Source organism: Littorina saxatilis, linkage group LG1, assembly GCF_037325665.1.
Source record: "Littorina saxatilis isolate snail1 linkage group LG1, US_GU_Lsax_2.0, whole genome shotgun sequence".
NCBI lineage: Eukaryota > Metazoa > Mollusca > Gastropoda > Littorinimorpha > Littorinidae > Littorina > Littorina saxatilis.
In genome coordinates this window covers 81156004-81168004 of record NC_090245.1, presented here as the reverse complement: position 1 = coordinate 81168004, position 12001 = coordinate 81156004, and the positions used below count along the sequence as shown (strand labels likewise).

The window sequence follows — 12001 nt, the reverse complement described above, 5'->3', positions numbered from 1 at the left end:
ATGATGATGACGACGACGACGACGACGACGATGATGATGATGATGATGATGATGATGATGATGATGATGATGATGATGATGATGATGATGATGATGATGATGATGATGATGATGATGATGATGATGATGATGATGATGATGATGATGATGATGATGATGATGATGAAAGCTCTCCAAATTAAAACAAACTACACTAAACTAGTCAGTGTTTGAACAAAACATACGATTTTCTCCAGGTGCGAGGCGTTTCCTGCGGGACATCGAGACGATGATTGGCTCGAAGGTGTGCGGTTGCCTCCCCTGGGTCGCCTTCAAGTACATATGGGCGGCTTGCTGGTGTTTTGTCACCCCGGTGGTTATCGTCGTAAGTGTTTAAGTGTGGTAGTTTGGGGTTTCGTTGTCTTTGTGGTTGTGATGATCTTCTTCTTCTTCGTTCATGGGCTGAAACTCCCACGTTCATTCGTGTTTTTGCACGAGTGGATTTTTACGTGTAAGACCGTTTTTACCATGCACGCCATTCTGGCAGCATACGCCGATTGCATGCTGGGTATGTTCGTGTGTTTTTTCTAAAAACCCACCGAACTCTGACATGGATTACGTGCGTAATTGGTCTAGTACTTGCGTGTACACACGAAGGGGGATAAAGCACTAGCAGGTCTGCACATAAGTTGACCTGGGAGATCGGAAAAATCTCCACTCATTAACCCACCATACGCCCGCGGCCGGGATTTGAACTCACGACCTTCCGATTAGGACCCGATGTCTTATCCACTACGCCACGGCGCCTGATGATTATGGTGGTAGGTAGGGGGAATGGTTGTTGTGTCGTTCACTAAATGGGGACAGGTGCCGACAGTAAGTATGACACAGTTCTCTGGAGACCTGCCGAGATGTTGCCGTAGAGTTTGTCATTTGTCTTTGGGAGGCTGCCGTAGACGTGTTGTCCTTGATTTTATGCCTGTAGAGTTTGTCTTTCAGAGGCTGCCGTAAAGTGTGTCCTCCGGAGACTGCCGTAGATTTGTCGTTTAGTTAGAGCAGTAGAGTGTATCCTTAAGAGGCTGCCGTGGAGTTCATCCTTTAGAGGCTGCCGTGATATTTTGTCTATTAGAAACTGCTGAAGAATGTTGGGCCTATAGGCCCATTGCGGAAACTCAAGTTAACAACAGCATTTCTACTCGGCGCGCGCGGTATGAGAATCACGGGTCGTAACTCTCTGGAATTGGTCATCCGCCGCCATGTTGGATGCCTTGCACGATCTCTGACAGTGCTTGAGCGTTGGGTGGCGACTCGACAAAAGTGAAAATGACACGTTGTGTGGCCCAAAACTGCAGTCAGCAGGCACACTTTAGGATCCCTAAAGTTGTTTACCATCAGGGTGACAACTGGAAGGAAGTTACTGAGCGGAGAAGACGATTATAACTGGTTATTTTTTGCTGTGTGCAGTGCGCTAATCAACAATTGTCCATCGGTTGTGCCTTTCAGGCATGGTACTGAAGGAATGGCAATTTCAGCTGAAATAAAGCCGGGGGTCCCGGCAGGGGGCCGCTCAGGCCCCCTGGCGGGGGCAAGGGGCAGCGCCCCTTGTGGGGGTCAGGGGGCAACGCCCCCTGAAGCTGACGACTTTTTACTAATTCAAATGTGTTTAGTGCCCTCTCCTTGAAGCTGAGAGGGATATAAGTGAAAGATAACAAGGCTTGAGTAAGAAAAAATAATAATCTCACGTCAATCAGCAGATTTTTTTTTAAATTTTTTTTTAAATTTTTATTTTTATTTTTTTTTTTTAATTTTTTTATTTTATTTTATTTTTTTCGGATTTTCGTTTTCGGCGGATTTCCGCCGATCGGCGGAAGAGTACCATGCCTGGCCTTTAGAGTGAACACTGTGATAGGATGCTTTGAAAATTATACTTTGCAGTAGTTACCTGAGCTGCATTGTACCTCATTTGCCTGTCTTGAGAGCTTTATCTTGTGAATTTTGGAGCACTGTAATTTGAGATAAAGAATAAATAAATGAATATAATAATGTATTCTTGCTTTACTTTTTATGTTGTGCTGTTGTGTTAAAAAGGCAGATCCCCTTTGGACTCATGCATGCACAGTTTTCTTCATTTTGTCTGCATACACAGTGAAATACGCAAAAAGAACAAGAGTGCAATGAAGAAAACTAACAAAGACGGCATCCAATATGGCGGCGCGAAGAGAGTATGAGCGGAGTTGTGCCCCTTAGGGCTAAAGCTAGCCGATCCATTTGATAACGTCACGCCGAGTAAGAAGAATGAATTGGACCTATAGCACTGTCTCGAAACTAACGCGATAGTCGGACAGAGTTGCGCCCTTGGAACGGCAGGTAGTTCCGGTTTGTGTTTGCAAAATGGAACCGCATGACAATTCGCCCTTCAACTTCTTTACCCGCGTAGTTTGAACAGCAGACACAGTAACGTTTCCCTCCACCACTAATCTTCTTCTCTCGTTCAGCCATTTTGCACGTCAACAAAACAACCGGAACTACCCGCCGACAGCGCCGCGGGCTATGGCAGGGACAGACAACTCTTATCACTTTCGTTTTGAGACAATGCTTGAGACTGGCGTAGAGTTTTGGGCCTATAGAGGCTGTCGTAGAGTTTTGGGCCAATAGAGGCTGGCGTAGAGTTTGAGGTCTATATATAGAGGCTGCCGAAGAGTTTTGGGCCAAAAGAGGCTGTCGTAGAGTTTGCCTTAAAGAAGCACTTGCTCTGGCCATGGCAGATTTTGTCATGCAAAGGGCAGCGTTGGAGCATAAGATAAGATAGGATAAGAATACTTTAATGTCCATTTTCATTGTACATAAACGTACATGGACATTTGTCTGTTGGTACCACATCGCATCACTCAAAACACAAACACAATAGTCACAAGCTTAATCGTACATAAGTACACTTTTAAGATCAACTTTTACGAAAGCATTTAAAAATTCATTTAAGCATTTAAGCATGTATGTGTGACTAATCGTCCTTATTTGTTGCAGTTCGTGCTCATCTTCTCGTGGATCGACTACCAGCGAGTTGACCGCCTACCCCAGTGGGCTGACGCGCTTGGCTGGCTGATGACCCTGTCTGTCATCGTCGCCATCTTCGTCGTCGCCATCGTCAAGTTCTGCATGGCTCCCGGAGACTCCTTTGGAGAGGTAAGGAATGTGTTTGTTGTTGTTGGGGGGGTGGTGGTGGTGGTGATGGTGGTGGTTGTGTTGGTAGTGATGCGGTGGGGTGATTTGTTGGTTGGTTGGTTGGATGGTGGTTGGTTGGATGGTGATTTCTTTATGTGAGGGATTGTGTGTGTGTGTGTGTGTGTGTGTGTGTGTGTGTGTGTGTGTGTGTGTGTGTGTGTGTGTGTGTGTGTGTGTGTGTGTGTGTGTGTGTGTTTGTTGATGTTTCTGCATTAATTCGTTTGCCGTCTCCACAAGCCCTTTTGTCTCTGTCTGCATGTACTGGATTTTGTATGTGTGAGTTGTTGCTTTCCTTTCCTTTGCTCTCCTTATCTTTCTTTCTTTCTATCTTTCTTTCATTATTTCGTTCGTTCGTTCGTCCGTTCGTCTGTCTTTCACCCCCACCCCCCCCCCCCCCCGCGCCCCTTCATTATGTTTGGGCCATATTTGTATTGTTCATGTCATTCAAACCTGACTGTTTCTTACACTTTCCTGATGACCAGAAATGGCGCGTAGTGACCAGCCCCACAAGTGACTGGGGCCCCGCCCTGCCCAAGCACCGGACCCTGGTCACACAGTACGTGCCCAACTTCATCGTGGACCCTAAGAACGATAGTCTGCCCGCTAACGCCTACCAGATCGAGGGTGGACAGACCAACTTAGCTTACCAGGTCAGTCGTTTTTTGGTCAATTTGTTTTAAAAATTCATCTTTTTCTGTCTTCGTGTGATGTCTATTTGTATTTGCAGAAAGGATGTAAGGTTTTGTCTGATTCTTTATTCGTTCTATTCTACTTTGAAGGCCGGGACATCATAGCGGGGTGTTTAGTTGAAATAGAACTAAATATAATACATTTAGTTGTGATTATGCATGTTCTGGTCTGGCCTGGCCTGGTTCAGCTTGGTCTGATCTGGTCTGAGTTGGACTGGTCTTGCCTCGCTCGTCCATTTAGTCATACACGAGGTCATTCCACTTCTCGTGGCTGTATGCGATGGCCTGAGTGTCAGCATATGGTCAGTCTGCGACCATCCCTCCACAGTGTTCGTCCACTTCCTGCATTGCCTTATATCCCTCTAACTGCAATTGTATGTATACAGTGATTTGAAGAATTACAAACTTTTCAAACTTATTGACCTAATGATATTTATTTCAGTTTAATGGGAAACCTGATGATGTCATCGGCAAATACACATACGAAAATCCACCAGAAACTTCTACCTTCGAACCTGTTATTATGGCTACAAAAATGTAAAATGGTAAAAAAAAAAGTATGAGCGATTCGTTCGAAAATCATACCCAGGCTTCGACTTGTGCAAACAACAAAATATTCAAGCTTTGTCATATTCAATAAAAAGATCTGAAGCAAGCTGTTTCGGATTGGTCTGGGCTGTAAAATCTTGCCGCTTGGTTGCTTAAAGACACCGTACTTCCCACGCTTACGATTGGACTCACCATCTCAGATCTGTCTTGGCTGTTACAAGAGATACGACCGTCCCTCCACTTCCACACATTCCAATAATCAGCTTCCCGGCTGCTGTCTATGTAGGGTGGGAACTTGTTGATGAATTAATTTCTTAACTGACACCGGTGTCATTTTGCCACATGAATTCATCACAATCATCTCACTCTGTACAGACAGCAGTTAGGCGGTTGATTTGTGGTACACGTGCAAGTGTGGTGATGGATTTCTTCCATGTAACACTTTGAGCAGAGCTGAGATAGTGAGCCGACTCTTTGGTGCACTTGGGAAGGAAAATGCCTTTAATGTGTGTCAACTTTGTATCATGTGTTTTGGGCGCTGGTGTCATTTTAACTGCATTCATCGAGGCTTTGTTTACATACATCTACAACATCTATGAACACAGATCAGGAGATAAAAAAAATTGCTCCGAGTGCGTTTATATCATTTAAATGATCTCTCACTATGATCCTTAATTCATTGAGTGGGAATAGGTGACCTGCTTATACTTACGCAAACTCTTCTCTGTCAGGGTCCCGATTCTGTTCACTCTACTATCTTATTCAGTGCTGGTGGGAACGCATTTGTCCCGGCAGAGAAAACCCGTTGGATTCAAACATTATGATTCTTCTTCTTCTGCGTTCATGGGCTGAAGCTCTCACGTACACTCGTGTTTTTTTGCACGGATGGATTTTTACGTGTTTTTACCCCGCCATTTAGGCAGCTACACGCCGCTTTCAGGGAAGTTCAAAATTTCAAATCTGTAATCTGGTCAATACAAGCATAATTAGTGCTGCTGCCAGGGGCAAACAAAGTAGGACGAAGCTTCAACAAAGACCAAGTCCACAGAGAATGTACTGTCCCCGAAGACTACTCAACACAGCATTTAGCATTTGAATGAGTGAACGCCCAAACGCTAATTATGAGGTATTTTTCGTGTGTCGCGTCATCATTTCAAACCCCAAATCGAACCTGGGGCCATTTGAGTATTCCAGCAATTACTTGTAAGGACTTTCGTTAAGACGTCAATACATTTAAGGTGAACACAATTATTGAACACAGTATGATGAATTTAAGAATTATAACATCCTCCGAATGACTTGCCTTTTACATTGCAGCGTGGTCGAGAAAGTTATGAAGACATCCACAAACATACACATGAAAATTGGACATTGGTATCGGACGAATCCATCTATGTTTCCACAAAATTTTAAAAGGGTAAATTAAAGCGAGTCCTCAGAAAGGCTTCTGAATACTACATTTGTATAAGTTTGCTGCTGTGCTATTTTCAGTATTACCTTTTGAAGAATCCAGCTTTTTTAGAACTGTCAGCATTGTAGGACATTGACGCTTCTGTGCTTGTCATGAGTTACTGTTGATTGAGTCTGATAATGTAATCAGCACCGCATCGCTTTGTTTGCTGTTTATTTGTTTTTGTGTTTGTTTGAGTGTTTGTTGCTTGCTTGAATCATTTTTCATCCGCTTTAATGTAATAGGCGTGTGATATTTGATATTATACGTTTCTAGTTTATTTACTTTTACATTTTTTGATACTTTTTGTATTATTCATTGTGACTGTGGGTTTTGGTTTTGGTTTTGTTTTTGTAGTTTGTTATAGTTTGTTTTAGTTTCTAAGGTTGTTTTAATTTGATTTTCTTGGGGGGGGGGGGGAGGTGATATATGTTAGTTATATGTTAGTACACTTTGTAGTCTTTGTTGTCATTTTGTAGTTTGTTTTGTTGTTGTTGTTGTTGTTGTTGTTGTTGTTGTTGTTGTTGTTGTTGTTGTTGTTGTTGTTGTTGTTGTTAATGTTGGTATTTGTTTCTTTGTTATCTGTTGCCGGTCAGTTTTCTAAAAGCTTAATTTTCTGGCTTTTTTATCTTATTATTTTTTGCTTCTTTTCCTTTCTTTTTTCGTGTGTGGTGGGGTGGGGGGAGCTTTTTTCTTTGTTTGTAACTTTTAGCTAGATGTGTGTGTTGTCAGATTGGCGCAAGACCAACGTTTAGAGTGTCTATCTATTTCACACCTTGAATACCATCTGAGATGTTAGCCACTACCGCACCCGACCCAACCCCACCTCCACCCCCCTCTTTTCCATCTGCACCCCTCAAACACACACATATCCCACTGCTACCGACACCAGTTACATCGGCATAGACACCACCTACCTTTCCTGTGCTATTGACAGGGAAATAATATCTCGGGAGATGAAGTTCAGACGCAATGCAAACAGCGTATCGGAATAAAACAGACAAAAAGAGAACTCAAATCAACCAATGAACTGATCTGTTAAGGTGTTCAGTGTATGTGTAAAACATTGCGGTGGAAATGATAGCACTATAATTGTTTACGTTTTCGCGAAGAAATTAAAGTTGATACCGTACTTACAATATTTCTCTTAAGAACGTTAGAAAAATCTAAACAAAAAAGCCTTCATTGCCGTTAGTATTCTAGTTGGTTGCTGTGTTTGGGTTGTAGTTGTTGTAGTTTTTGTAGTTGTTGTTGTTGTTGTTGTTGTTGTTGTTGTTGTTGTTGTTGTTGTTGTTGTTGTCGTCGTCGTTGTAGTTGTAGTTGTTGTTGTTGTTGTTGTTGTTGCCTTTGCTGTTGCTGTTGTTGTCTGACATCTGATAAGTGGCAAGTGTTTATATTAAGCTTATTTCACATGCCTTTCTGAATAGCGTGATTTACTTTTCTTTATTTGTTTCTTTTTATAACAGGGCAAGATGGACGAAATTCCGCCGTATGAGACTCACAAGTTGTAACGGACTCCTCTGCTAGTTTCAACATTCCAGCGACAACGCTCCTCCTCGCGGAATAATAAACAAGGAACTTAGTCGATAAATATCGACAGGGGGCCGACAAATGGTTTAAATGGGAAATGTGTGTATATGGGTGTGGGTTTGAAACAAACAAACAAACCAACCCATGTGAACCCCGGGCCGCAGGCCTTCGATGTAGTGATTGAAAAAAAAGGATGTTCTCAAATGGTTCAATTCTCATTTGGTCTGATTCTCAAATGGTACCGGTATACTCCCCCCCCCCCCCCCCCCCTGGCCGCAGGCCTAGGAGTAAAATTTTTATAGACACTGACCTTCTTCCCAGGGGTCATTGACCCAGTTTTAGCTATGAGAGGTGGTTCGCCCAGAGGCTGTAGAGTATACTGGGGCGGTCTCTTTGATGTCTTGAGAGGAAACTTGGCCAGGGTAGTACATGCACCAGAACTGGTGGACACCAAGGACAAACATGAAATCGAAGCAGTTTGCTTTCAGAGAGAACGGTCGTCAGCAACTCAAACTTCTCTGTTTTCTTTTTTTTTTTAAATCTGACTTTCTTTGTGGCCCCCTGACTCCGCCCCCTCCCTCTGTAAGGACCCTCCTCCACAAGGACCGATTTTTGTCAACATTTTAAAGGTCGCTAGAGAGGGGTTCCACTGTATGACCTAACCGCTACTGGCAGACGGCCTCAATCTTCACGCGCAAAGACGAGATTAATAGGTGCTCGGTTTTGGTATTTTGAATTACATTACATTAAACCTTTGTTGGGTTTCATGGTCATGGCAACAGCCATAATAATATTACATGATGTATAATATCATATTTCAGCATATGTGAATTACATGTCATCATACTAAACTGTCATACATTTTTATTCCTACATTATTCTGATTGATCACAACCAAACCTACTATCATTGGACACATCCAAATGCAAGCGCCTGTTCTTGACAATTTCTCTCTGATCTAAATATAAAATCAGTGCAATTTCCTGGGTCGGGCTTTGCCACAGACACTCACGGTTTGGCCTGTAGGTAAAATGTACAATGTATTTTCTGATTTGTGCACAAAAGCTTTTTTTCTTTTTTCTTTTTTTTAACATAACAATGTTTAATGTCACTGTATGTTTAAAAGACCATGGTCATATTTGTAAAAAAAATGTTAAATTAGAAAATAAATAACATTTTGGTTCATGATTTTTCCTACACCTGTGCTAAAAATAAGAAATAAAAATGTCGGGTATATAAGTCACTCAAATACAGCTAGGTATGAATGGCTCGGTTTGAGTTTGTTGCAGTTGACCCTGCACAATGCGACATATCATGTTTTTGTTGAACAATTTTGACGTCACCCCTCCCATAGGGTGACGTATTTCACAACTTCCTGTGTTACACAAACTCTGTGATGACCAATTTTGACGTCACCCCTCCCATAGGGTGACGGATTTCACAACTTTCTACAGATGAACAATTTTGACGTCACCCCTCCCATAGGGTGACGGATGTCACAACTTCCTGTGTACACAAACTGATGACGTATTTCACAACAAAATGGCGCTGCCCATGGTCAACCTCGAAACTATCCGTATAGAATGGGGGCGTCCTCGCCCCCATAAAAATACAGCAAGTGTCTTTGTCGGAACCTGTCTCATGGACAGAACACACCCCCATCAGACATGCATACGAGTAATGTGCCTAGAATGGAGCAGCTTCTGCAGGAGCAGACACGCAACATACTTCTGTGGGATTGTGGCATTCAACATCCTCGATCAGATTCAAGGAGCGTAAATGCCCTGTCTGCGGCACTTTAGAAACACAAGACAATGTCATTTTCTGTTTATTCTGCGTTTCCTACTAAGTAAAAACAATAATCGATTGTTTCATGGATTAGAACTTTGAACGATGTAAAGAAAAATATTGAATTCATATTCTCAAATATCGCATTAAGATATTCGGTTGTTGTTTGTTTTGTCTTTTCTCGCAAAAATGTATCGTACTGCATTTTTGACTGCATCAAAATGAAACTGCTTTAATGCGGATGTGCACTGAACACAGCACTCGGAGGTCAGGTGGGTTTTTTTCCCGTAGATGATTCCTTTTGGACGATTACGTGTGAAGAGTTTCAGCACCTTTGCCACTCTAAGATATGTACCTGTTTAAGTGTTTGAATGCTTCGATAAAGTCATGTGCGAGAGGCGCAGGTGCTAGACGCTATATTTTGTCGAATAACATTTAATTTACCCGTTAGGGGGGGCCTATCTGCTAGTAGCTGGCTTCCATCACACACCAATAATTATGCAATCCTAAATCGCAAAAAGAAACCGCATATACTTTTAATTTACACTAGCGCAGCAGATGAGGCGACGCACATAGTTAACTCGTTAACTTGATGGTTAACTTGAAATTGAATTGGTTACACGAGTTGGAATTCGCTATTATTGTTGGTCCATGTTTCAAATGTCTTTATCGCAACAAATCAAGACATGTTTTAATATCAAAAGAACTAGAAATGCTCGACAGAACTAGAAGGACGTTTTCCTGAAGGCAAGCGATTTTTGTGCTTCTTAGTTGTGGTCAAAGATGTAGTTGTCATAAATCTGTTCGAAACACACAGTGACGAAGGAGGACGATGTGTTTGTAAATAGTGTGTGCCTTTTGTACATTCCTAAATTATGTTTCTAAGTAGTCGTCATGAACTAAAATAGTTTAAATCACTATTGCTCTGTTTGACATTATTTCTTCTACTAAACATTTGCTGTAGAGTTCTTTAAAGGTCATGTTTCATCTTGCTCATCGAATACTATAATATTAACTTACTTAGGTCTGCAGATACATTTTTAATATTTTGTGTTGTGTATTTACTTTAGTTTGTCCCACTGTGGGAAAAATCTAGGCACACTATCATTGGCCTAGATCTTTCATGACGATCAAGCGAGCTTAATTTACACTATGCAATGTTGATCTCTTTTTCTTCATAACCAGAAGTTTTAACCATATCTACTAATCATACATATCACGAGTGTTTTGTATTTGGCTCTTATCAAACATTACATTTCAAGTTCAGGTGCCTTGAGAATAAAAAAAGAAATGTACTTTTTTCGAGAAATAATATGCATCCACTCCACTCGCTTCCATGGTTCTTTTGGAAAATTGCGAGTACATTGATGGTCTTACATTATTATCCCCGAGTACGCAGTACTAGGGTCCAACAGACTTTAATTGTGTGTGTGTCTGTCTCGACTTAACAGCTTATTGCTGGGAAACTACTGGGCGCAGTTCGTTCAAAAGTTGATACACTAACTTGATAATAGGTCCGATTGATCGTATTAAAACTTCATAATGTTACCTGGGACCTAAATGCGAAATATTCCACCAAAACGACTCTTAACGGCGGGCGCGATTCGCGGTGGGATAGAACAGCCAAGCCAAGCCAGCGACACCACACCAGGCTTTGCGTGCGTGCGTGCTTTGCGTGCGTGTACCACTGCGCGAGGATTATAGGCATTATTGAGTTCACTCGCGAATGTCAAGTATGTTGGCTTGGTGGAAAGCGTTTCCGACTATGGCCAAAGTGAACCGGGTTCGATTCCCGGCATGGGCGGTCTATATTTTTTTTTAATTCTTGTTTACTATTGTTTATTATGAACGTTTTAATGTTTTCTTTTACTCTAATAATTTTTTTAATTGTGTAAAATAAATTTTAAAAAAATATTTTTTTTTTTTAAATCCAAGTGATCCGGGTTCGATTCCCGGCATGGGCGGTCTATTTTTGTTTATTATGAACGTTTTAATGTTTTATTTTACTCTAATAATTTTTTTAATTGTGTAAAATAAAAAATAAAAATTTTTTTTTTTTAAATCCACGTGCACAAGACAAAAACTTTCATACTGGGGGAGCGAGCCAGTCTGAAGAGTACTCGGGTCCAGCGCCAGCGTTTTTTTATTTTAACCATTTGTGACCCACCACCACGAAATGCGTCGCATGTCACCTCGCGCGGTTCTGCGCTTGGCTTAATCCCCGGTAACAGTGTGAGGGTCACCTTATAGCCACAGACCTATAACTCAAACAGTTTTCGCTCTTTTCTAAAACGGTTTTCACCACTGCATAGAGCATAAAACACTCTTTAACAAAATGTAAAAATATGAAAATCATGCAACGGTGACATGCGACTCATTCCGTGGTGGAGGGTCACATTTCATTCAGACGTTTGTTCATTCTACTTTCTGCAGAAATCCAGGAATGTATTTAATAAAAAATATGTATTTGATAGAAACGTGTGTGTGTGTGTGTGTGTGTGTGTGTGTGTGTGTGTGTGTGTGTGTGTGTGTGTGTGTGTGTGTGTGTGTGTGTGTGTGTGTTTGCCTCTCTGTGTGTTCCTCTGTGTGTGTGTGTGCCTCTGTGTCACTGTGTGCCGTGTGCGTGAGTCTCTGTGTGTGTCTGTCTGTCTGTCTGTCTGTCTATCTGTGTGTTTGTTTGTCATTGTGTATGTGTCTAACTACCGGTGTATGGTGTCTGCTCATAGAGGCGCCTCTTACATTCACATTTTCGATTGGAAGGCTCTTCTAGATCTGTTTGAACTTTACTAGGCTC

The 12001-nt window shown here is 41.8% G+C and overlaps 1 protein-coding gene across 4 annotated transcripts in view; it reads left to right on the top strand.

The window, feature by feature from the left end:
• Window positions 1-11684, top strand: part of LOC138981301 (sodium- and chloride-dependent neutral and basic amino acid transporter B(0+)-like) — a 58796-nt gene extending 47112 nt beyond the window's left edge. Inside the window, exons 13-18 of one of the 4 annotated variants that reach the window (XM_070354182.1) lie at window positions 237-364; window positions 3004-3162; window positions 3684-3851; window positions 5757-5856; window positions 7356-7460; window positions 9027-11684. In XM_070354182.1, coding sequence (XP_070210283.1) covers window positions 237-364; window positions 3004-3162; window positions 3684-3851; window positions 5757-5852 — 551 coding nt within the window. In that variant the 3' untranslated portion in view covers window positions 5853-5856; window positions 7356-7460; window positions 9027-11684. Of the gene's footprint in view, window positions 1-236; window positions 365-3003; window positions 3163-3683; window positions 3852-4332; window positions 4448-5756; window positions 5857-7355; window positions 7461-9026 lie in introns of all 4 variants that reach the window. The other 3 variants (XM_070354174.1, XM_070354165.1, XM_070354191.1) reach the window with 3 other exon arrangements.
• Window positions 11685-12001: the final 317 nt, after the last annotated feature.